The sequence below is a fragment of the Pundamilia nyererei genome, unplaced genomic scaffold (genome assembly GCF_000239375.1).
Source record: "Pundamilia nyererei isolate P.nyererei 1_Seehausen unplaced genomic scaffold, PunNye1.0 scaffold00072, whole genome shotgun sequence".
NCBI classification, from domain to species: Eukaryota; Metazoa; Chordata; class Actinopteri; order Cichliformes; family Cichlidae; genus Pundamilia; species Pundamilia nyererei.
In genome coordinates, this window is record NW_005187473.1 from 1,669,961 (window position 1) to 1,697,350 (window position 27,390).

Below are 27,390 nucleotides of genomic sequence, written 5' to 3' on the forward strand. Positions count from 1 at the left end.
TCCTTTGTTTTAGAGCAAGATTGCATAAAACCTTTCTGGTCAAATTTCGTGAAACTTATTACTGTTTAATAATATATAAAAAATAACTGCCAGAGGCAGATGGTTGCTGTTGCTCTCACATTTCAGCTCTTTTTGGCTTTTTACCCACTGCAACTGCAAGCGTAGCTGCTGTCAACTCATATAAAGCGTTATTTTTTTATCTGACCTGGGTTCCCTGTCTGGACCATGGCGCTGCCTCTTTTCTGGTCAAGTGTGAGATGGAAAAGAAAGGATCACCTCCACCATGAATTTTAGCTGTGATGCCCCTGTCATTGTTAATGTTGTTACTATGTAACCAACCTTTTTAGATGGAACTGTTCATTTCAGCCAGCTGCCATCACAAGTGATGGGCAAAAACTGTGTAACCAGCAAGTAACCAAGACTTTTACTGAAGAAGAGTAGTCTAGTTTTCTTTCGGCACTTTGGTAAGTTGAATAGTTATCCTGCTATAATACAATTTGATTCTGTGAATACATTTTGTTAAAAAGTATAAAAGGTACATTTAATTTGTAGCATTCCCATATCCTTTACTAGAAAGTGACCACAGAGAGTTGATCAGGTTCTATAAATCTAAACATTGACTGTGTGCATTTCATCCACAAATTTACATCTTTACAGCCAATATGTGATGTTAAGCATTTTATTGAAAATTAATTGAGAGACATTTTTTCATCTCCCTTGAGATGCTCTGCTAAACCTTAACTGTAGCCACCGTCAGCTTCTTGTAGTTTGTTGGCCATGACAACTGACACACTTATCAATTGCCCAATTACTTTTTAACCTTTGAAACTGAGGGCGCGTTAATCAATGCAACACATTTGTTGAAGTCCTGGAATTAAAGCTAAATGTCTGCACTTTAATCTTTCTATATTTTTTGGATTCAACAGTAGTGGTATATGGAGGCAAAAATGCAAAGTTTCTTATAGACCTAAGCCTGTTTCTTATTGGTCATAATTTATGGTCAACAAGAAACAGGAGTAAAACGTTATTCTTCAGATCTTACACTATGATTCTCGTTACTTATTCTTCTTTTGACCAAAACCAATCACACTCAAAGCGATTGAGCTCACGGTGTTAAAGGTTGTGAATTAGAACTGCTGCGAGTATGTGCTGTGGGCTTTGGTCTGTTGAGGTACTCTGAGAGGCTTTTGGTAATCCCTCCCCCGTTTCTCGGTTTATTTCCCTCAGCGAAAGGGTTTCTCACCTAAGCCAGAGGTGACAGAGGAGGGCTGAAAGCTGCAAGGAGGGAGGAGAAAATATGAGCCCGAGTAATATGAGATGGGCACCTTGAACCCTCAAACGGGCGGATCTCTACCTTTCTAAGTGATAGTGAAAGTTTATCCATAGCTGTTTGCCTTTTGTTTTTAATCTGTGTATTTCTTTGATACTTCCTCCTATGTCGAGCTCCCTCTGTGATTCAGCCCCCTCTGGAGTTTCACTTTTGTTTGTGTATAGCGAAATGCTAAACAAAGAACTGAAAGGGGGGTGGGCTGGGGGGCGGGGAGGAAGCAGAACAACAGATTGAGCAGGGAAGATAAAAGAAGAAAGCACCCCGAGGAGATAATAAAAATATCTCACCTTACTCCCTCATCCTCTCCCTCTGCGATAACACCCTCTCCTTTCCTCCTTTTGTATTACTATCACTGACACTGTAGGAATTGTCCTTCACAAAAAGCACTTTATTTGACTGAAGACAAATCATGAAACTCTTAAATTTATAAAAGGAAGTAGCAACCATATCTCATCTGACAGCTCTTTACTAAGCAGCATACTTAGATATAATGTAGACCCAAGAATGTTTATAATACAGACTAAATCTTTCCTTTGATTTTCCCGTCGTCTCTTTGACCTCGTTTGTTTTCCGAAGAGCGGTGACATGTCATCTGACATGGCCTCTCTTGGAGAAAAAAACCCCATCCTTCCATCCCTTCTCCCTGCCTCGTCCTTATTATCATTGCCTGCTCATAACCACCCCTTGCGCTTTTCATAACAGCCCTCTCTCTGTCATCCCCTTCCCGTTCATTTTTTCTCTCCCTCTCCGTCTGTGCGTCGACTGGTTTACAGTGGTGACAGTAGATAGTTTTTAATGAGCAGTAAGATGTGGAGCAGAGATCACAGGGAGACAGGACGGCACAGCCTGGCATCCAATTCCCATTACTCATCCATTATTCACACACCGATTTTTATCTCTGGGATGAGGACTTTCATTTTGAAGTGACATTCAATTTTCATGTCCCCAATCAGCATAAAGCTGCATTTATTTTGACAAAAGACATCTGTGTCACAGAAAGGGAATTTTTTGCACAAGGAACAAGTTCATTGAAGTTACAACCAGTTCGGCTTCCTTCACAGCAAAACACAAAGAAAACCGTAATGAGAGACACGTGAACTATTGAACCTCAAATCTATAGGTTACGCTTGATCTCCTACTGAATTTGTAAGTTTACTCACTTCCAAAGAAATAAACAGTCTCTAATTTTTATGGTAGTTTAATTTTAATCGAGAAACTAAAACAAAAACAAAACAAAACTATACGAGGAATAGAGCATGAGGGAGAACACAACAAAGGGCAAGACTGAGACAATATGTACACACAGACGATAACGAGGGAACAGCCAGCAGAGATCAACTGAAACTAATTACAAATGACAAGACAGGGGAAGTAGAGATGAATACAAAGCACAAGAGACGAGAGGTCATCAAAATAAAACAGGAAATGACATAACAGACTAAAAGGATCTCATTTCACAGTAAAAAAAAAAAAAAAATCAGATATATTGTTATAATGCTAATGTGCAGCACATACTCATGCACAAAAAGCATGAAGTAAACACTCTGTTATTAAAAGTTTTATTAAAGGTAAAATGAATCTCCTTTCCGTATTTTGTTATTATTTGGAGACGTTGCATTTGCTTGTATTTTCTTACTCCACCTTGGTGACTTGTTGTGAACTGATGTTATGTTAAAAAAAGAACATGAATTATTTTCCTTTGTTCCAAACACTTCGGAAGCAATTCAATTCAATTCAATTTTATTTATATAGCGCCAAATCACAACATAAGTCGCCTCAAGGCGCTTCATAGCCTTTGGGCAGGTCATTTACTGAGGGTGGGACTCTATAAGAAGGTAGATAGTAGCATGCACTTCAACTGCATTAACACATAAATTGTGGTATTTTGCATGCTGTATTGTGCATATTGTGTATTGTATTTATTTCTGCTTTAGTGAGTATACAGAGGAAGGAAAATCGTAGTGTTTCAGCCATCGCTCCGCTCTGTTATGGAGGTGCTACACAGTATATCTTCAATAAAGCAATGCAAAAACTAATTTTTAAATGCTGAAGGGATTAGCAGAAAGAATAATCATGTGACTTGTGAAACCTGGTTGTTTCAAAAGTCACAATAAGGAAGTGTAAAACAAAAAAAAGACGCATTGTTAACGTTGTTATAGTTTATAGTTCAATTATGACACGTGACTGATGATGGGGTCAAAATTTTTTTACATTTCTTTTAAACTCTAATGAAAAGGCAAACCTGATACGGCCTTAGCAGCGCACTATTTCCATCCAGCACTTTAACCCGGGCCGACTTTATTTAACTGAGAGATTATATTTGAGGAATATGTGCAAAACCGAGTATCCAAGCAACAACAGTGGCACTGTCCCTTTTATCTTGTTTGCCACCTCTGCTACACAACCTTTCCTCACCCTTGAGCGGTTATTGAGGGGATCCAATTTTTGTTGTTCTTTCATTTTGAAAAAAATGTAAAAAAATAAAATAAAAAATAAAAAGTGCCCTTGAGCAAAACCCCTCGACCTCAATCTAATCCGGTGAAGCTGCTCAGTGACCATCAGTATGACAGCGAGGGTGCAGATGGCAGCTTTTCAGCTTTCAGTGTTTGTATGTTTAACTTGCACTCCCTCACACACACGGCTCTCTAAGTCATCCAATTGAAAAGAAGAATGTGCTCAGTATGAACTCGAGCCTGTTTTTTTAATTTTTATATTTGAGCCCCGTTTTACATTATTAATGGGATTCAAATGCATTAATTTAGTATCCCATTTTATTGGTAAATCATTTATTTAAGAGTTCAAAATTAAGGAATACTTTAGTGCACATTTTTTGTCCTGTTGGGGAAAAAAACGGAATTTGCTTTAATTTGACTCCTTTTATATTTTCAGGCGAGTTCGGTGAGGTATACAAAGGTCGCCTGAAACCTGTGGGGAAAAAAGAAATCCCTGTGGCCATCAAGACCCTGAAGGTGGGCTACTCTGAGAGGCAGAGGAGGGACTTCCTGTCAGAGGCCTCAATCATGGGCCAGTTTGACCAACCAAATATCATCAGACTGGAGGGCGTGGTCACCAAGAGCAGGCCTACGATGATAATCACAGAGTTCATGGAGAATGGAGCACTGGACTCATTTCTCAGGGTAACTGCTACACTTTAGACCACTTTCAGGATCGGGTTATCTAAAGGTTTGATTAAGGTTCCAATGAGGGGAAATTCCCAAGGAATAAGGAGTGCGACCGCACAGCTACTGTCCAGAGAGGGTCGATGTATTTAACCATTAATATAAACTGCATCAACCCCGACATAGCCAAGCTTACTAAAGTTTAATAATTAAGGCTTACGACACTTTTCTCCAACGTAAACAGGAGAAATATAACTGAAAAGAGGGAAAAAGGCTTTCCACACTTGCAGCAAGTTTTTGCCTAGCGACTCTAAGAACAACCATCACTTGTCTGGACAGCACTGCTCAGCAGCTCAAGGTGCTAATGGTGTGGTTGGTCAGGTTCAGTTCCCAACCATTTATCATCTAGAACTCAACATGATGCTTAAGAAAAATGAAGATAACATCCCCTTCAGCCTGACAGGAAGAAACACACGATTTACAGTCTGAAATACAAATGATAAAAATTACAATTGAGCATCACACATTGACATGGTACAGTATTATATCACATGCTTTTGGGATATTTAATACCTCTACCAGATCTGGATCTGTTCATTTATTAGGCATACCTAATAAACCGGTAACTGAGTATAGGCACCTTCACCTTCGGTTCAAACTAAATAACCAAACAGAGCAACAGTTGGAGAGAGGAGGACTGTAAGTTTTTGAAGAAATAGACACAAAGACAGAAATAGCCTCCTGCGCTTCCCTTTCTCCTCTCTTCCTTCCTGTGCTCTTTCCGCCTCATCCTGCCAGCCTGACTGTCTGTCAGTCTGTCCGTCTCTTTGATCCTGCCCTCCTTTTGAGGCGCCTCTAAAAACAGAAAGAGAAACTCTTTGATGTTTGGTTCTCACAGCGTGACCCCTTTTGACTCAGAAATCACCCGATGACTCATGCACACACACATACACAGACACACACATTCACAAACACAATGATCGATCTTCCTGGTGTTGCTGTCCTAGCGTGACCATCTTGGAGGCACAAGACCCAAAAGATCAATGCCGTGTGTGTGTGAGTGTGCCTAGAAGAAGGTCTTTGCCTGCAGAGGATTAGGCTAGAGGAGCATCAAAGGTGAGGTTTGATGCGCAAAGTGAATTAAAAGACACACACATACACCTTCGACTGCAGAGATGTCAGTGGGGGATGTCAGTGATGTTTATAAGAAAGAGAGACAGCCTGGCCCAGAGGTGAGGTAGCAAAAAGGCAAATATTTTGAGTTTTATCAAAAAATGTTTCATAAATCCAACAAAACCTCCAGCAGCTCTAAACAGGAACTTTCTTAACTTTCCAAGCCACCTTTGTATAGTCTTGGTCAACTTGCTTTCGTTCTTTTCTTCTCTCTTTCTTTTTTTTGTACTTCTTTTTCTTATTCAGTACTATGCAAAAGTCTAGAGCGACCCTTCATTTCTTCATATTTTTTTATTCCAAGGAGACTGACTTTCTTTAAATGTTTCCAAGCGGTCTTGAGCAATGGCTTTCCAGACTTTCTGAAGGTCTTCCAAAGTTTTTTTCTTTGGACATTGGCTGCTTTTTCATTCATTTTCAATCCAGTCCTTCCACCTGCCCATTTTCACATGAATGTTTGTTGTAACTCTGAATTAACAATCATTAGGAATAAAAAGGAATCTACCTCAAGGAATAAAGCACTGTTTTGTCCACACATGACATGCAGCTAGGCAAATAACCAACTTTAAATGATGTCTATAGGCAATTTATTATTAGCAGCTTGTCACAAAAACACATCATTTGTTCCAATTTCTTTATTTGAGTCTGCAAAGAATGCAGACCGTTCTTATTCCTGACGATTTGTCACGTCCCGAGGCATCCCATAGAAACACAAATGGGACTCTTCTGCGTCCCTTTGATATGTACCAGATTGTGGATGGAATTCAATAGAATGACACTCCTGGCGGTAACCCACGCTCCAGCCGTGTATTCCAGCCCAAACCCAACCTTAATCCTAACTCTAACCATAGCCTTATCTCTAACCTTAAGTATGGTCTTAATTGTATCAGATAGTGTTTTCTAAAGCAATTAATGATGAGAAAGTAAAATAAAGGTACATGTGTAGATTCATTCCCAAGCGGTTGTCATGTTTCCTGACATTTCCGAACGTGTAACACACAGAGGGGCTGGGTGGCCGAGAGCGTAACATGCCGAGGATTTGTCACACACACACACACACACACACACACACACACACACACACACAATATGTTACATTTTGGGATGAGAACGTGTTGGAAGAATGCCAAGAAATGATAAGAAAAAAATCCTGCAAAGACCTGACACAGGACCTGAGAGATGCATCTGCTGATCCATCTGCTGTTTAATGAAGCCTCATCAGAAATAGTCTCAGTGGAAGGGTGGCTATCAAGAAGCCATTGTTAAGGATGGGAAGCAGGGAGAAAAGGTTCTGCTAAATTACACCAGAATTGGACTGAAAATCAGTGACAACAGGTCTTACGGATGATGATGAATCCAAATTTGAAAGTTTTAGTTCAAATCCTTTGGGGGTCATTATCTCACAGTATGAAATGCTTTGTGGCAACTGTTGTCATTTGGTGCTATGTAAGTAAACCTGAACTGAGAATGAATTGAGATCCTCATCAGTATGTACCAAGGAGGTCAGGAATGAGGTACAGCAGTGAGTGTCTATAGCCATCTGTGAAAGACACGATTTGGGGCTGCACTTCAGTCAGTGAAATGCAGCCACCATCCCATACTATTTATACACTATCTGATTGGCAACAGCTTCATTTTTGACTATGACAATGACCTCAAACACATTGTCAATGCAGTAAAAGCATAACTGGATAGAAAAACACACAATAAACACTATCAGTCATGGATTGGCCTCCCCAGAGCCCGGACCTCAACATTATTGAAGTAGTGTGGGATCATCTTTACAGAGATCAGAACAAAATGCAGCCAACATCCAAAGAGGAGCTTTGAATGTCCTAAAAGAAGCCTGGAGAAGTATTCCTGGAGATGACTTGAAGAAATTATGAGAAGGTTTTTATAGCGTTTGAGTATTTGGCTATTAGACCACAGCTGAAGCTACAAAGTAGAGCAGGGCCCAATGTTGCTAATAGGACAGGACCTCCTGGAATTTACATACAGGTGGTGGCAGAGAGGAAGCAGATGGAGATTTTGAGTTTCTGAGGAGACTTGTCACATGAATGAGAGTCTGAAAGGCACTATGGCAGAGAAGCATTGAGTCAAAGGCTGATTGGCTAGCAGAAGACGTGCAAAAAGAAAATGCTCAGAGCGATGATGACAGAATTAAGTTTGAAAGCGTGGAAAAGCCAAAGTGATGTAAAGAATAGACTAGCAGCCTGAACACCCAGGAATGCAGACAGATGAATGTGAAAAGCTTTTCCTTATTGAACTTCAGCATAAACTACATTTCAGGCTGTGATAAACAATAAAGGTGGTCATGCACCTTGTTTGCCTAAACCTATTTTAAACTAGCTGACATCCAGCTACATCTGACGGCAAAAAGGCTTTGTAGAATTTCCAGCTGTCTACTTTGTATTGGTCCAAAATGCCTGCTGTAACACTTTTATCACAGCGTTTCAATTAACTCTTTTCAGGGTGGTTTTCACACATGCACTGCTGCCCTGAACTTTTCTGTTTGTCACCCGACTGTGAGCTCCGTGTGGGGAAAAAAGCTAATATCCCACATGGTCACAGTAAACAGTCTTGAACCCTGCAGATCCTTTGTACAAAGTCTATGTGATGTTCAAGAGAAGAGTGCAGGTAATAATCTGGAGTGGTTATCTTGTTTCCTGCCTCTTGCACACCCTTTCCAGGACGCGCAACTATCTAAACCAAACGGGGCATCTGAAGTTTAAAAAAGCGTTTGAAGGGAACTCTCTACGGTTGTGTGCCGCATGTGAGGAAGGTCAACTGCAGATCACTGCCCAGAGTTCATGTGTGAAAAATAGCTTAGTAGTAAAAGCATTTGTTATATTAGCGTTGACACAGTTTGCAATTTCTTGGTCCCTTTTCAGAGTTTTTTTTAATTACCGTTATTTATTGAAGGATAGTCGTCCTTTGAGTATATCACATTTACACACCTGGAAGCTGCAAATTTTAACCACAGTCTGACTTGCTGGGCTCTAGGGGGTTAAAGGCCTTTCCTAAGGGCACCACAGTGCCCAAGGAGGGAAGGTCAAAGGGATTCATTTTCACTCTTCCACCTAGATTTTAGCCTTCCGGTCATAAACCTGTTTCTGTAACCTTCTGGCCAACACGCAGCAGGAAGTGTGCTTGAAGATTTTAGTGTGTCGGTGTATGCAAAGTTATTAAAATAGAAGTAAGAAGCAATAGTTGGGTTTCAAATGCTGTATTTTAAGCCTGTGCGAGCCTCTGCCAACACGAACACAGTATGAGCAAAGAAGTGAAAGCAGAAAATGGAATCTTGCAAAAGATTAAGTTCAAGTTTTTTCTTACTTGCATCATCTTGATCAAATTCTTTTTATGCAACTGTAACACAACGTACCACATTTACACACCATCATCTGTGCTGCAAATAGGGAAGGGGATGGGGGGGGTAAAAAAATTTTTTCTCTTATGACATTTTCTGTGAAGTGGTAATAAATCTTCTTACCTGCAAGATTCTTTCTAAAGCACTAAAGTGAAAAAACCTGATAATGGAAAATAAGAATAATCCTGTCGGTTCATGGTTTCACAGCAAAATGATGGGCAGTTCCCAGTGATCCAGCTGGTTGGTATGCTGAGGGGCATCGCATCTGGAATGAGGTACTGAGACTCACACCCAGACGCACACACACACACGCGCACACATACCCACTACAGAAATCCATTTTACTATAAAGATGGAGAAGAAACTTTTCCTAATCTTTCAGACATGGGTATGAGGATTTAGATTTCTTTTGGCGATATCAGTTCTTTCAGATGTTGAGATTTCATGTGGTGATATTCGTGCTGTCTGGTCATGTGCATCAGCAGCTTGAGATGCGCTGTCTCCACATCCTGTCGACTCTGCACGGACACATACATTGATATGAGCACATAAACACATGCAACCTCTGCTATACGCTGCATTTGAATCCACTGGTAAAACTGCAACTTTTCAGCTTGGCAGACTGACAAATGCTCACACACACACACAAACTCACGCACACTAGAGCCTATCTGTGTTAAATGCAGGCTGTGATAGCACAAAAACATGTATACACATACATTAAATCCTATTCCTGTTTTATCGAAGGTAGCTGGCAGTGATAACATGCACTCACAGGCAAACACACACACACACACACACACATAACTCTAAATCCCATTACCTTTTTATAGTAGCCTAGGTAGCTGGCTACAGATAACACAAATTCATACAATAACTCCTGTTGATGTTACAGGTACCTGGCGGAGATGAGTTATGTTCACCGGGACCTGGCAGCTCGAAATATCTTGGTTAACAGTAACCTCGTGTGTAAGGTGTCTGACTTCGGCTTATCACGTTATCTGGAGGAGGACACCTCCGACCCCACCTACACCAGCTCGCTGGTACGTAAGCTAAAAACACACTAACGCTTCCTTCTGCATTCCTTCATTCTGCAGACCAAAGGTGGGCAAAATGTTTGTTGCAGTGGTAGCTTTTCTTTACCAGGATTCTGGCCTGTTACTCACATTTATTAAAAGGTAAAAAGATGCACCACTTAAGAACTTTGGTCTGCCACAGTTTAACACACAGAAAATGAAAAGTCTCTGGATTGGTGAAAATGCAAATTTTAACCATTTTACAAGTAGGTCAATCATTTTAAAATAAAGTTTTCAGTTCAGTTCTGTCATTAAGAACTACCAAACATTTCTTCCCTTTAAATAGATTTCAGTATATTGATACACTCAATATACACATTATTAGGTACACCTACCTAGTACCTCTTTTCCCTTCACAACTGCATTCATTCTTCGTGGCACAGATCATGTTGTTAGCGCCAAATTTTGACCGTACTATCCGAATGTTGCAGCAGAATTTAGGATTCATCAGACCTGGTGCCATTTTTCTCATCTTGTGCGTTGTCCAATTTTGGCAAGCCTTTGTGAATTGTAGCCTACCACGTTCAGAGTCACCTAAATGCATGTTTACTTGACCATGTCTTCTAATGCCTAAATGCATTGCACTGCTGCTGTGTAATTGGCTGATTAGGCATTAGGTTGTGTTGATGAGCCGTTGAACAGGTGTACCTAACAAAGTGGCAAGTGAATGTATATAGAATATGTAGGAAAGGGATATGATTTTTCCTATCCAAACCATAGTGGTTTCAACTTGTAGTCCATTTGTAGTCCAAGTACTGTCGACCAATTATATTTGGCAGTCAGAACTTTCTTTGTCATTACTCATCTACCTTATAGAGGCCTTTATATAAAATGATTGAAATGTATTTTCCATATATATACATACTTTTATATGTTCAGCAATTTGACTGTGATATGTGTTGTTTCCTACACACTTATCTGTGTGGTGCAGCCAGTCTGGAATCTTAATTAAGACTAAACTGATAAAGGCCGGATTGAAGTTTGTCCTGCGGGTGGTGAGTTGGACATTTTAGAAAGACTCAGCTTGTCAGATCGCCGGTTTGTCACACCGATTTTTTTATCAATCTAAGCCGGACTTCACGGGCCCGCTGCCGTACCTCAGCTCATCTGTGCTTTGAGCTGAATGTTAATACTTTAAATTAAAATGTGCTTGACTGATTACATTAAACATGTTGTCACACACTGCTTGAAGGTAACAATTTGTGTTATTTGTTTCTGCCACTTCTCACTCGTCCCTGTGGTTGTGACTGTACTCACAAGCTGCCAAGTAGCTTGCTCACTAATAAAAACTATGTTGAGCCACTCATGATGTTCATGTTACAGTTTAGATGCCTTTGCACACAAAAACGTTCACTGAGTCTTTTTTTTTTTTATATCCCGCCAGTCCTGCATTGGCCATTATCCTATAGACCTATAGGCATAGACCTGGCCGTTCATATTGTTCACACAGCATGTTAACCCTGAGGCAGATAAAAATTCAATTATAAGCTTAAGAGATCATAAATTTAAAACATAGCGTGAAGACAAATGAAAATTCACCGCCTCAACATATCCTGCTGACATATCCGGCAATATTTTGAACTCGCAATGAAAAATCAGAGTACTGTACTCCATGGGAAGAATAAAGATTCAGGCTATCCTATTGGGAAACAAATATAATTCATAATTTAACCCTCTGAGGTCTAAAAACGGATTTATGCTTTTGTGTTAAATCTACAATGCAGGTATGTTGTAACTGCAAAACCCTCCACAGATGTGTAATGTACTTACACGTAAATGTAAGGACTATTGTGATTGGCCTGTTCAGTACCGTTGATTCATCCTGTGCATCCAGCTACGTTTTCTCTGCACGTTTTGAGTTCATTAGTGAGAAAACTAATAATCAGAGCCTCAACCTCACAACCTGACTCACAAGTCAAGAGTGGGCCATGGGACAAGGACATGAACACTAGCACTTTGGTTGTAGGAGACTACATTGGGTGCATCGTTGACTGGACCAAGATTCATCACAGAAGTCTAAATTAGTTTTAAATCTTCATCAGTGATGTCACTGACTTAAACTTTAGCTCCTGTGAATCAAAAATATGTAAGTTTTGTTTTTATTTCATTGCTTTCCAAGATCTTGTTAATCAGGGAACAGATTAATTTTGATACATCAAAAACTATTCACATTATTTTTCCAAATAAAAATTCTGTTTTAGCCTTTTCAAGGGAAGGGTACAGCCTGGGAGTATTTTTGAATCTCCTTAAACAAAAACAACGTGACTCAGTGGGCTCAGTTGTGTTTGCTTGCATCTATCTGTCGTGAAACACTGTGTTACCTCCTTACTAGGATAACACAGATTTGACAAGAAACAACAGGAAAACTAGATTAAACTGAAACACGCAAAGAAATAAATCCAAACCAATATTCAAAATGCAAACAAAACCCAGAGCACAAAACTAACCAGAATTAAAGACTAAAGTAAATACAGAGATCTAGGACCAGGGTGGGTTAAAGAAAAGTTTTTGCTTGATGGATTAAATACACACTGCCTTAAACTCGTGTCGCTTGCCTGACTTAAAAAGGAGTCTATTAAAAAGAAATGTTTGTCTTAAGCATTTCCTTTAATATATTAAATTTGTTACAGCAGCCAAACCAGCATATGGTAATGCATCCTTTTATCCTGGATTTCACTCAGCAGTCAGAAGGAAGAAGTTTTTGTTTACGCACTACTTTGTCTTCATTAGAAAAGACAACAGCAGGCAGATGTGGATTTGTCTACATGAAGCAGGTGGATGCTATCAAGCATCTGCTTTGTCTACACTTCCACACTCGAGAACAAAAAAAAAGTAGGAAAATTCATGTTGCCTGCCCTCAAATTTCCCCTCAAATTTGTCATTTTTCTTTCTTTTTTTTAACACACGTGTGCATAATGCACAGTTTTCAACACCGTGTCTGGTAAGAGACTTCAGCTAAGAACTATGTGACGAATACGTAAGCAGAACTATCAGGTATAAAGCTACAAATCCTTTTTTCCTTCCCTACTGCCCTTAGTTATTTATTTCCTTCTTTTCTTTCCCCCCCCTTTTTTTTTTCTCTCAGGGAGGTAAAATCCCCGTGAGGTGGACGGCACCAGAGGCGATCGCCTACAGGAAATTCACGTCAGCTTCAGATGTCTGGAGTTACGGGATCGTCACCTGGGAGGTGATGTCATATGGGGAGAGACCTTACTGGGACATGAGCAACCAAGATGTAAGTCACCACCTGCTTGCCTGAGAGAGGGCAAAAGAGAGAGAAAGAGACACTTAGTTTGAGTTCTTACTGATGTCTGCGGCTGTAAAATATCGTGTACGTCTGCTCCAGCACGTGTGTGTGGCGTTCGGGGGAAGTGCTTGTTTGTTTCCTCCGTCACAGCAGGGCGTCTGCATGTCTAGGAAACACACATGGAAAATGAGGACATCAATTTAAGTGTCACAGAAATGTTTGTTCCATGAAAATCAGACCAAAAGGCAAAGGATTTTTCTTTCTTTCCTGGGATTTTCTTCTGGGAATATTTCATGGTAGTGACAGCTTTATTCCAATTACCTTCACAGTGTGAGCAATTTGCCACGGCATTTCTTTACCTTGCGCTCTCCTTGTGTCTCGTCATATCACACTGATGTTTATTAAGTGTTCTGAGATCATTCATCCTGCCGTAGTCAGTTCACATTTACTGGTTTTGTGTTAAAAATGGTAACACTTTATCATAATATATATTCACACCATAACATAATAGTGGAGCTTGTGAGTAGTTGTGCATAAAGCAAACTGCAATGACAACCATAAGTGATGCAGGACACAAACACCTTTCACTACCACCCAACCCGTCGTCTTATTTGAATCTGTTTTAAAATCTGTTTTACCGTCATCACAGCTGTCAAAATAATGACTCTGGATTCAGTATTTGTTAACCATTTATACCTTTACAGTAACCATTCAGATAACAGACCAGTTAGCCAATTAGGAAATATCATTTCACCTCATTTTATTGTTGCTTTTTTAAACCGTAAAGGAGTCCTGTTATATATTTAATGGTTATTATAAAGTGGTGCCAGAAACACGTGTACTTTCTTTAGGGTGAGAATTCAATTTATTTATTTTTTTTATTTGTATTTATTTATTTTCTTGCCTGTCCCGTTTGGCTCTTTTGCCATCAGAATTATTGTCTAAAGGCGAAGAAAGATGCCCAACGGATTTACTTTACCAAATGGTCCATCCCAGCCTTGCCGTAATGGTCTATTTGATTCACCTTTTATTGTTTATTTTATTTTCACTTGTTAAATACGGGACAGACTTGACTGGGGAAAAGAAAGGGGAGAAAGAAAGGGAAAGAAAAACAGCAGAGAAGAGGGACGGGGATAAAGAGCAAAAAAAACAAAAAACAACAAAAAAAGCAGACAAAAAATAAATATATCAATCACCTGGATCACCTGTTGAGAAAGAAAAAAGAGAGAACAAGCAGAAGAAGAAAAAAAGAGCAGCATAATAAACAACATCCCGATGATCTATGGGAATGTAACAGTAAATACTAAATATTAAACATTATTGTGCAGCACGAGAATTCAATTTAACTGTAAAACCCTAAAGGGGATGCAGTGCAGTCCATGAAAATGAAGGTTCCACAGCACTGGACTGCTGACGTTTTTATTTTTAAGTTTCTGTTCTGAGAAGAAACATGATGTGCAGATTATAGTTACAGCACTAAAACCCACTTCAAATCACTGAAGCTTTAAATCCAAATTCTAGCTTTCTCAAATGATATATCTAATGACTTTGACACAAAGGAGGCTGGGGATTTTACAAGCTTCCAGTTTCGCTCGAGTCAAAACTTTAAAATACATTTTATTGCCGCAGAAAATCTGCCAAGCAGCTTCTAGTGTGTTTATTACCCCGGGTAAATATCTTCAATCAGCACCTTCTTAACTCTATTTCAGGAAACCACAGCCCCGCTCCAGCAGCATTTACCTGGCTTTAGACCTTGTTAACTCTATATATAAAGTTTTCTTTGTAGGATGAACTGCCGAGAAGTTAATCAGTGGCAAGATCCCCATCCTAACTATAAGACTGAGACATAAGTCTTTATTTAAATCATAAAACTAATTCATTTCTTTATTTTTCTCTGTGGAGCACCATTTTCCCCATGTAGCTTCTATATCACCTTAAACACCTCTTTCCCCTTCTTTCACACATTCACATTTCTCTCCCCTTGCAGCTCCCCCAGTCTTCTCCCCCATGCTTGCTCGCAAGCAACAGAAGCAGCCTATGCAGCAGTAATGACACAGTCAGTATAATGATAGAGACAGATTTATAATGGCAGAGACTGCGTATAATGATGGTGAAAGTGTGTGTTACCACTAACGAAGGTCTGCCGGGGCATTAACTATGCATGAATCTCACACCCTAAACTCACACATATGACACACACCCTGCTAATCCACACACACACATGCAATCATACATGTGTAAAGGCATGCACACACACACACACACACTTACACACACATGCAATTTCAAAGAACACGGAGCGGGGAAATTGTCAGCGGAGCCACTGCAGGTGCTGTGTTCAACATGAATTAATCATGAAAGAGACCTGTGATGTTTCACTACATTCGCTGCTATTTTGATTGACAGTGGTGCTTAAAGTGAATTTATGCAGCACAAAGCCCGAGAAGTGTGCCGGGGTCAAGTAGAGTTCACTCAGCGAACAGACAAATCCCCCGTGCTGCATTTACAGTAGGAGAAGCACCGCATTACCTCAGCTTACCGCGAGCTAGACTTCCAACTACACTGAGACAGACTTGTTACTTTACATTTACAGGGAATTGTGACAAAAAGAAGAAAAACACACACACACTAAAGTATTATTTCATTCTCGCACTACTGTAGAGGTAGAAGTTTAGAAGTTTGGTCACAGATGTGCAAATCACAGCCAGACAAAAGGTGGAGCGAAAACAAAGTTTAGTAGGTCAATGATCAAAGCAAGGAGAGGCAGAGGAGTCCGAGGGGGCGAAAGCTGGCAGGAGTAAGTCCAGATACAGGCAGAGGTCATACAGAAATGTAGGTAGGCAGGATAACATGACAAAAAGCTGGACCACTCTGGCAGGAATGCAAAACAGAAAATCTGGCAGTACTGTGGTTACAGGGCAGAAAAACAGGAGCAGGTGTGCCGGTGGATGTGGAGGTCAATTGATGGGGAAGGGTGGGCACACACCAGGGATTGTGAACCAATAAACAGTGAGTTGAAATAACTGTTGAGGCAGTGATTTGTAGACAAAGGGTCTTAGTTTTTGAATTTGGACAACCATTTTTTCTGAATAATCTGTTGCCAGTACACTGGGTGGGGATGTGGTGGTCGAGATGGCAGAGGTATAGAGGTATAGAGATAGTTTAGTAGTAAAAGTAGTTTGTAAAAATCGGCTGTCTTGGATTGACTGCTGAAACAAATCCCGACGCTGACGCTGACAGAAGTTACCTCAACTAAATGGAACAACAACTTCTAAACAGCTCGTCTCCAGGCTGTTCAACCCATATCGGAGTGCGTGGTTCTTATGTCAGAAGAACCACCCGCTCCCTGCAGCACTGAGTGATGGCAGAAGGAGCACAGCTGTCATCCCAGCACTGCCTTTCTCGGGTGATGTTTGCATTCTCTGACAACCAGCCATAGGTAGTAACCATCACTGACGGTTCCTCACTGGTATAAAGTTTGCAACCAGGTAGCTCTTAAGTGTGTATATTCTTCTATCTTCCCACGATAGAAGAATATTCCTCTATAGCCAAGGGAACATGCAGCGTCTTTGATACCTACCTGGCATTGAGTTTGAAGATTGAGGCCAGACCAAGAATGTGGAATCACATGAAAGGTGACCGGCTAGGGCAAATTTTAGACCAAGCTCAAGGAAAACCGAACTCCTCCTTTCTGACACAATTGGGCAGACAACTCCAAAATGTTGGGACGTTTCTTTGGTCACTGTGACCAAAGAAAAAGATGCTCTAAGCACCCTCACCACAAGCCTACATGAGATAGCTCCTCGCAGTCAGGACAAGGCAGACACAAAAATCTTTCAGCACGTCAGGGTCAGATATTCTTCTAAGAGCCGTCAGCGTTCGACCAGCCCTTAAGGAAATTCGTGTGCAGCAGTTGTTGATTGCCTTTGGCTACGGACAGAATCTGAAGTCGATCCTTGTGCATGACCTTTGCCTATCTCTGAGACTAGAGAACAGCAAAGGGATTCTCTTCTTTCATGCTTTCACGGGCTGTGTTTTGTTGTTTCAGCCTTGCCCATCAAAGACAAGAAGACAGCTTAGCAGACATGGGGGAGTATATAATGAAGCGTCTGATCACTTCGGCAAACTCAGCTAGTATCCACCAGCAGTGCATGTTGACATGTAGATATTAGAAAATTTTGTGGACAAGATATATAACAGGTCCAGTAATTGACCTTGCAAACCTAGCAACTTTTTTTCAGTGTGCAGCTGCAGTTTCTAGGACCCAGTACGTTTGAAGAAATGCTCCAGTGTTGTCTAACTTGGATTTGTCTATTTTCATTTACATTCGGCAGCTAATGTAAAGAAATGTAGTTTTCATAAAGCACGAGAATAACATCGAGTTTCCTCAGTATTGTTGTATTGATATTTAAGTTTTAATTCAATTTCTGCATTTTCCTTTGTTAGAAATAAACAGAAAAGCTCTGACAAGTCTTCACTAGGCCAAATCAAGTTTTACCTCAGATGTCTCTTTTTATGGCTCTTGAGTATATATTAATCCACCTTTAATTTATAAGGCAGAAAAAGAGACTGATTGTATGTGTCTAAAGAGTGTGAAAGATGACAAGAAAGATGATAGTAATTGGATGTCTGAATCTGCTAGACAGAACATGTATAAAAGATGATAGAAGGCACTTTTTAAACCTTCGGGGCACACCACAATGGGAGTTTTAAACATTACAACGATTGTAATTACAGCTGGGGAGAAATAAAAAATAATAATTTCACAAATCTGACACAGGGGGCCGAATAATTTCAGATAATGGTTACTAAACGTGATATTTCCTTTCTTTGATTATTTTTAGAGTGGCGAGGCAGGTAGTTTTAAATTCCATGATGTTCTGGATAATTACATTCTGCACTCAAAGGTATCCTGACACATCTAGCACAACCTCTTTGCTTTACAAAATTCCTGCCTAAAAGTTTTCACAGGGAGAAAAAAAATCAAAACTTTGAAAGAGCTTTATCATTCTCAGTACCTGCACTGGCGTGATGAAATCAAAAGCTCCTCTGTGTAAAACTACCTGCCTTGACATCTGAGACTGCAGCAGAAGTTACTGCTGCTTAGAGATGAATATCTGGATATACTGTGCGACTGCACGCTGTGTCAGGATCAAGTTCTTAAACGGAAATTGGATCCTCTTAACTAATCCGAGTTTTCATTTTTATGTGGTTTTAAATAAAGCTGAACGAGGTAAGATTGTTCTATAAAAATATGCCTGTTTTTATCGACTGAAATCACAAAGGAGCCATAACACAGAAGACGTTCCGCTCTTTGCCGTATGGCGGTCTGCCTGAAGCAAGTGACAAACAGCAGCGAGAGAGATCGACTCAGGGGGATGATCTTTTTAGCCCTTTAATATGTCGCACATCACAAACCTTCATATTTATGAAAACCTACTTTTGTCAAATGTATATCAAAAGCGACTAAATACAGTGCAATACTATATATCAAGACTTTAGGCTTTGATTTGGGCTAATTGGCTAACTCTTTTATATATTGTTAAATCCCTTGGCCTACAACTGGGCGCTGTAGATACTAGATGTGTGCTTATATGTCAGTCACATATCACCATATCGGCTGATATTAGCCATGGCGATCATCATGGACGTAGCTAACATGACATCACTCATTGGTTTCTGAATTCCGTCTTTTATGTTTCATCAAGCACCAATGATTAGATCTTGGTTGGTGACAAAGAGTGTCTGGTCTGACTGTGAAACTGGCTTGTGACTGACAAGTCATTAGCCAATGAACATTCAGGTTTCATGCCATAGATAATCAGCCATTTGAAATATAGTATAACCGACATTAAAAACAGATTCAATATTTTCAGTATGACCCAAATCCCAAAAGTGGCTGAGACCATAAATTCTGCGGGAAAAGTTTTTACAGAGGTCAAGGCAAAAAGCCCTTTTTCCAAATTTCTGGAGGACCGGAAGAGTTTTTGCAACCACAACTATCGCCATCTGGTGGCCTTTAGATAGAATGCAGGTTTATGCTACTTCCATGTTGATTTCTTTTTGTTGACCAAGAAACTACATGCATGTTTTTTTACTGTCTGTATTGCCAGTGACTGTTATAAATTGCAATTATAAAACGAAAGTAGCAAATTAAGATGCCCAAAAGGTCTATAGAGCTATATCATTATCTATTATTATATCATTATCTAATTAATTTCTTCAAGTTTAAAAGTCTAGAGATCATTTAGAGATGGCTGCTACCATATCACCCCAATAGAGAACTTTGCTCTTAGGGTGCTGGCTTCTGCCTCCCATTCTACTTTTTTAAAAGTAGAATGGGAGGCAGAGCCTTCAGCTTTCAGGCTTCTGTGAAGGCAACTCCCAGTTTGGATTCGGGAGACAGACACGTCTCTACTTTTAATATAAGGATTAAAACTTTCCTTTTTGATAAAGCCTATAGTCAGGGCTGGATCGGTTAGCCTGGTTTGCTATTGGGGGCACTGAGTGTTTCTTCTTCACTCTGTTTCTTTTGCACTGTATGTCTTTTGTCCCGTCTTCCTCCTGTCACCCCCTGAGCCTGGTTCTGCTGGAGATTTCTTCCTTTTTCCTTCCCACTCTCATCAATTGCTTGCTCATGGGGTGTCATCTGATTGTTGTGGTTTTCTCTGTATTAGTGTAGGATCTTTACCTTACAATATATATCACACTGAGGTGACTGCTGTTGTGATTTGGCGCTATATGAATAAAATTGAATTGAATGTACATTGTTTATAAAATAAAATTTGGCAGTTGAACTAGTCAAAACCCAAACAGCTGGGAGATAGAGCTGGACTCTTTGGAGCGTGACCCTTGTGATGTGATTGGTTTTGAAAACTTCCTGAACACAAAAGTACCATAAGTTAATGATGGAGAGAAGGAAAGCTGTACAATAGTAGGTCTAAAGGAAGTACAAATTAGAAGGGGGAAAATAGAATACCAGGAATAGCACGGATTTAATAAGCTGCATCTTTCTCATTAAGCCTTGCCAAAGCTTTATTATAAAGATACTGATTATATAAGCTTTCCCCAGTGAGCCTTAAATATACATCATGCTGCAGTTTTCTTCTATAACCTTTTGTGGTCATTTGGGTCTTCTCCTTTTCCTGTGTGACTCTTCTGCTGTGCCCTAGGTGATAAATGCCATAGAGCAGGACTTCAGACTTCCAGCTCCCATGGACTGTCCAGTAGTGCTGCACCAACTGATGCTGGACTGCTGGCAGAAAGACAGAAATGCCCGGCCAAAGTTCCCCGATATTGTCAGCATGTTGGACAAAATGATACGCAACCCTGCATCTCTCAAAGCCGGCACCAACAACATGGTCCCTGGGTGAGCAGAGATACAAACTCATTTACATACACAAACACACTCTCCCTATCTTATCCCTCTGTTTCCCTCTGTTTTAAACTCCACGTTCTCTTGTATCTACTCTCTGCAGTCCTCCCCATCATCCCTTGTTAGACCGTGGAGCTCCAGACCTAAGCAGGGTGAGCTCAGTAGAAGACTGGCTGGCTGCATTGAAGATGACCCAGTACAGAGACTCCTTTTTGGGCTCGGGCTTCACCTCTTTGCCGCTCGTCACGCAAATCACAGCTGAGTAGGTTTAGCCATTAAATTGCCTCTATTTTTGTCTGTCTGCTTCTCTTTGCCTGAGTCTCACACTTAGCTGATCCTGCCAAGTCGGCATCTTTTTTGTTGGAAGACTGGTGGGGCAGCTGGTTGGCTGACTGTGTGAACACTTGTCTGTCTCTCTGTATCTGGCTTGCTTACTGCCATCCTTATTTTTTCTATGCCTCATGGTATAAAATGCTCCAAGTGCCATTATATTACAGACAAATAAAAAGCAATGAGTCCATGAAAGAAATTTGCACAGTTTAGCAGGGTTTAATCAATGATTCAGTTTTGTCATTAGAAGAAATGGGTTGATCACTTTTATCCTGTCTGAATTACCCTGCAAAGATTGCATATATGTGTGAGAGGTGTCTCTTTAATTCATTTAGACAGCTGCTGGGCCTGTCCTTAATTTTCTATCTGTGAATAGTCCACCCGTGGTTGCCGCCCTCACCTTTGACCAAAGCGCCAGACCTGGAGCTGGTCCCCATTGGTTACACTGTGGCTGTCTACCACTCCTAAAATAGCTAAAATAGGTCAAAAGCAGAGGGTAAATTTCACCAACGGGATTAATTAAGTGTATTTTAACACAGTTACGGTGTAATAAAGGCAGAGTTAGAATACTGAGTGAACTTTAAAATACTTTTCATGCAAAATGAATCACTAATATGAGAAAAATGGAGGGAATACCTTCCTGAAGTCACTTTTTAGGAGTTTTTAATTAGGTATTCGGTCTCTAAAATAGTACTGATTTCAAATTTCTGCCCATGCTATGTTGCTATTGCATAGCTAATATGTAGTAATGTACAGTACAGTGCAAATGTCTTTGACCGCCCATCATTTCTTTATATTTTGCTGGTAAAATGGAGAGTAGCTGCAGCAGTTTTTGAAACATGAGTAGAAATTATAGCATATAAGCCCAATACATAGTTATAAATATTGACTTCCTTCATAAACATCAGTATTTGGAATGACCACGTTTATTCTTCAAAACAGCCTCAACTTTCTTAGGTAAGCTTTCTTGTGCTTTCTTTAAGTAGTCTTCAGCAATAGTTCTCCAGGCCTCTCAAAGGTCATTCACAGCTCTTCTTTGCATGTTGGCTGCCTTTTGTTCTGTTTTCTGTCACGATAATCCCACGCTGCTTCATCTGGGCTCTGCGGAGGTCAACCCATGACTGATAGTGTTCCATTGTGTATTTTTGTCTGTCCAAGTATGATTTTACTGCATTGGCAGTGTGTTTGGGATCACTGTCATGCTGAAAAATGAAGCTGTTGCCAGTCAGGCACTTTCCAGATGGTATTGCATGGTGGACCAAAAATCTGATTTCCATCAGTTTAGACAGGATCCACAAACCCCCAAATTAGGACACTTTGCTCTGCAGATGGTTTTAGACACTCACTGCTGTAGTTACTTTCTGACCTCCTCTGAACATGTTAGTGATGATTTGAACAAGAAATTTCAAGTCTGTATTCATCACTCCATAAGACCTGTTGTCACTGATTTTCAATCCAGTTCTTGTGTAGTTTTGTATGATTTTGCCTTTTTTCCCTGTTTCGGTCCCTAAAGCACAGCGTCTTGACAGCCACCTTTCCACTGAGACCATTTCTGATGAGGCTTAGGCGAACAGTAACTGGAAGGGCTTCAAGATGCCTCAAATTTTTAGTCTAAATACATCTTTCTGCAATGGATGGTGTACCTATTTATCGAATTAAGAAAGGAAGTTATTACACAGTATATGCTAATGCAGTAAACATTCAGAGTGTGTCTAAACCAGGGCTGTTTTTTCTTAACAGCTAACACTTACAGATATCGCCAAACATGCAAGCAATCACAAAGCTACTGTACTGAAAGGAGGACAGCTCTAAGGATACACTCACTGAATGTTGTGTGTGATTGTGCCAGTTCAAACTGTGGCTGCACAGAACGGGCAGATTGTGGGTTGCAGCTTTATGCAACCCACAATCTGTTATTTGTTACAGAAAACCAAAGCCATCCTTACATAAGAACTTAGTCAAAAATATAGTTTGGACTTCTCCACTCATCTTTGTGAAAACCAGTTTGGCTCGGATCAGCACCTCTTCAAAGTTTGTTAATTTTTTTTTGGGTTACAGGTTTTAGTTTTAAGGTTAAAGCCGGTTTAGGTTACAGTTCGGATAATAGTGTGGCACTCAGTTGCGGTAGTTAAACTAGAAGCAAGAGACATGAGAATGCATTAATGTCAATAAATGTCCTTTCAAAGTTAACCCACAAACATGCCCGTGTTTGTGTATGTGTGCCCCTGCACCCACGCACAGACTGGAGCAGGCAGCAACAACTCCTGACTGACAACCACTTTTAGCAAAAATATAAGAGCTGCTCATCGAAACAACTCGGCACTGCACTGAGGCAGGATTTGTGTATTGCGGTTTAGGCTTCGACACTCTGGCCTGTCATTCACTTTCAATGGGGTGACGTCATGCGTTACAGAACTGAATTGTGAATTCATTGCTTTGCTCTTTTTGTGGTGTTCATGCTGAAATCCTGAAAAAAAAAAGTTTTTCCAGTCCAGTCACATTTATTCAGATCCTCCAGCCATTCAAATCGCTTTACAAATCCCGAGAGCGAGGTCCATTTCAATATCAAAGTGTAGCCGAAGTTGATAGTTGTGGTGAGCCATTAGCATTAACTGAGCTAGAGCTAGCTTAGTTGATGCTAGCAGTTTATTGAAGCTTGTCAGTGAGTGGTTGTTGTTGCTATGACAATCGTGCCTACAAGGATGGGTGCCCCTACACCTTAGTCACACCCACTTTATAACTCAGTGATGGCCTCTCCTGTATCTTCCCTGTTAGTTAAACACAAGCTACTAATCTGTAGCAGTTACAAACAGACTCTACTACATGTTCAAGCTGTTGTGAGCACTGGCACCTTTTCTTGGCCAGTTAAAGCGCTGCTCATGTTTACTGTAGTGTTGATTTCCTGGTTTGCAATCCTACAGACAGCAGTTCCAATGATAACCATATAAAAATTTATTTTTTTGTGCCTCTTTTGGGTAGTGACAGTAAACACAGGAAGCGGGAGGTGGGTCAGGTGTAGCAGAGGGCCTAGGATGGTAAAATGGTAAATGGCCTGTATTTGTATAGCGCTTTACTAGTCCTTAAGGACCCCAAAGCGCTTTACACATCCAGTCATCCACCCATTCACACACACATTCACACACAACACTGATTTTGTAAATGGTGTACTACATGGAGTGTTCAATTTATATTTGATTGTTGTTATGAAGACAAAACCTCATATCCGTATCTCTGTCTTCCCAGAGATCTGCAGAGGATCGGAGTGTCTCTAGCTGGACACCAGAAGAAGATCCTGACCAGCGTGCAGCTAATGAGGCACCAAGCCGATGATCAGTCTCCCACCGAATCCGTGTAGCCACACGGGGGAAACACTTGACCTGGGTGCAGTCTGTGAGCGAGCAGGCTGTCCTATACTTCCGTTTTTAAGCTCATACAATTAAGTTTGCTGCTTTTGGAGATCTCAATCACTTCACGCGCTTTCAAAAAATCATCGTTAGCCATTTGTGTGTCTGCATGGACAGATCCGTCCCCCAGTGACAGGATGGACTTCTTTTATGCCATTTAGCTTCCAAAACGAAAATGGCTCCTGGGAGAAATTCAGTGTAGATGCATTATTCTCACAAAGAGTAAAAACAAAAATAAGTGGGGGAAAAAGGAAAACTTACTGAGCATGAGGCTCTAAAATCATTACCCCCCTTTTTCCACATGCCAGCATAACTGTGAATGCTATCACTGAAATCTACAGACCATTTAAACCATCTTGAATTAAAGGAAGATTGTTTTGTTTTTTGTTTTTTTCATGAGGACACAAAACACTCTGCTTTGAAGAAAGAAGTGGCTGAGCAGACGTTTATATGAAGGGGCACAAACCGGACCAAAAGACTGACAAAAAGGGTTTTAAGAGACGAGACGCGCGAGCAGGCTTGTTAAATCCAGAGACTACTTCAGCGTGTTCCTGAAAAATTGCTACCATCTGAATCCTGACAAGAGCCAACCGTTTAAAGGGGACCTTTTTTAATAAAAAAAAGCTATCTTCATATTGAAGAGTTTGTACATATTTGTGATACGGGATATTTCTTTCCTATTTGCTCATTAGCGTTTGCGTTCGCTAACAGCAACAGACAGTTCAGTGTCGCTGGAGCAAATTCTGAAGTGCTGTGGACTGCAAACAAAAAAAGAAAGAAAATAGGTTTCAGTGTTCTGGTTTTTTTCTTCTCCTTCTTTTTTTGTACTTTCCATGCAGCCATGAAAAGATAAACTCTTTCAGTGAAAGTGCTACCAGGGCCTGGCCTACTTAAAGTACTTAATTCACAGAGAACTCATAATGGATGATGTTTCACAATCAGCACAAATGCCCACTGAGTAAAGCCAATTAGAAATATTCAAACCATAGTGGTATGTCTCTCTTTTCTGAGCCAGGAATCAAAGTGCATGCATGCTTGGTGGCGCAGAAGAATAAAGCAGCTTAAGACTGTGGGTACTGTGTCATTACCAGTTATCGAGATTGCACCTGTTGTGAAAGCGCCGCGGTGTCCAGAGAATCTTTAAAAGACACCAAAGGTATCCAGTGTTCTTGTGATTTGGCTGCAAATCCTAAAGCCGCCTGCCAGCCAAGCACAAAACCAACCAGAAATCCAACGCTCATGTTCTGTCCACGCGTGGAAACAGATCTTCCCGTCTAAACTTTGTCATGGCCGCCATCCAGGTGGCATTCATCGCTCAGCAGCAGGCAGCCATGCAGGACTCTTTGTTTTCATTCATTTTTCTTATTCGCCGGCTGCCGGACACGTTGCCGTCAGAGCCCGTTTTGACAGTCTCATTTCCCGATTGACATCTCCGATTAATACCGCCGCGTCAGTTTGCAGATGAAATGACAGGAAATGACCTATCCGTGTTCCTCATCTGCAGACGGCAACCTTTTCAGTGTCAGAGAAGAGATAAAGAGATCAAACAAGAAGAGATACAGTGAAATACCACATGCTTTCAGTGAAGAGGCAAAACTGGTGACTTATTTATCTTTTTTTTTTCTAAATACTGAAGCTCGTCCTAACAAAATATGATATAAAGAAGGCCTGATCTCACTACAGGGCACACTGGTGGAGAAGCACTGGGAGATCTCTTTTATCTCAGCGCTGAGCGGATTACCAGCTGTGAAACAACAGCAGGCTCGCTCTGCCTCCAACCACCACCACCCCGCCCAACAAAACCCCTCTGGTCACACGCGTGCACGGATTACCCATCAGCACCTCTGATTGGATGTTATGATTTTATTTGTCATCCGCTGCGAGCTCGGGCTCATGATGACAGAAGTGACAGTTGTTTGCTTTTAACACGCTTTCACTGCTGCATGGCTCCTACAACAAAAAAAACAAAAAATGCTGTGTTTGTGTTTGTCTCGCACCACCGCTCGCCACTGCTGGGATGCCCCAAAGTCTTTTTATTTATGAACACTGTGACATTGAAGGGGTCTGTGGCTTTTCTTTTCTTTTTTTTTAAACCCAAGAAGAAAAAAAAACAAAACCTCCAAACATTTCAGTTTGCACTTGTTTCCCTGAAACTCCACTCCAACGGCGCGGCCCGCAATTGCATTTGTTGCCTGGCAACAGCAGCTTATTGAGCATTTTATCAGGAAGTATTGAGATCAACTGGGAGCGTGTCAGTAGTTCAGAGGCATAATTCGTTGTGAATAGATGCCTGTGGAAAAAAAAGAGAAAGAAAACCGTTTCAGCCCTGGCTCCGGGGTTTAATAAAGAGCGAGACAACGAGTGCGCCCTAAAAGCTCATATTGAATGCCACCTAAGAAAAGAATAGACGAAAAAGAAACAAAATTCATGCAGACGAAATGAAAACTATCAACACAGACAGGCATCTTGCTGCGTTATGCAACATCTGTAGTCGAGTGTGTCTGTTCTTCCGATTCATGTTTTTCTTTCTTCTCAGCAAGTGTAAATGTTAGTTTTGGGAACCATTTCACATGTTGCTGTGTCAGTCTTTGTGAAAAAACCAAACCAAACCCCAATGAAGGCATAAGTGATCTATGACACGTCTTGTGTTTATACCGTTGCGTGTCTTGGTTCAAGCACAAGTGTTCGCCACAGAGGGGATACCTGGAGAAACCTCAAGAGGATGATTTGAGTGTTAAAGATGGAGTTTGTGAAAGCAGGTTTCTGAGTTAAAAGCTAATCCACCCTGAATCTGTTGCCTACAAACAAATCATAATAATAAAAAAGAAAGGAGAGCATGTAAACAAGTCAGGAGCCAGATATGTAGCTATGCTGTCTGTAATGTATGCTGAATTCTAGCTTGAGGCTAAATTGTGTTAAGTTTTAGATTTTTCTCATTTTCTCTCCTATAGAAAAGTTTTTATTTCGAAAGA

General features: G+C 40.6%; 1 protein-coding gene across 1 annotated transcript in view; it reads left to right on the plus strand.

Annotated features, from left to right (window-relative positions):
• The window catches only part of LOC102210927 (ephrin type-B receptor 1-like), a 124,707-nt gene extending 97,323 nt beyond the window's left edge, over window positions 1–27,384 (plus strand). Inside the window, exons 14-20 of the mRNA XM_005736956.1 lie at window positions 4,220–4,467; window positions 9,194–9,261; window positions 9,882–10,029; window positions 13,148–13,297; window positions 20,482–20,678; window positions 20,788–20,946; window positions 24,258–27,384. Coding sequence (XP_005737013.1) covers window positions 4,220–4,467; window positions 9,194–9,261; window positions 9,882–10,029; window positions 13,148–13,297; window positions 20,482–20,678; window positions 20,788–20,946; window positions 24,258–24,369 — 1,082 coding nt within the window. The 3' untranslated portion in view covers window positions 24,370–27,384. The remainder of the gene's footprint in view (window positions 1–4,219; window positions 4,468–9,193; window positions 9,262–9,881; window positions 10,030–13,147; window positions 13,298–20,481; window positions 20,679–20,787; window positions 20,947–24,257) is intronic.
• The last annotated feature ends 6 nt before the right edge of the window (window positions 27,385–27,390 follow it).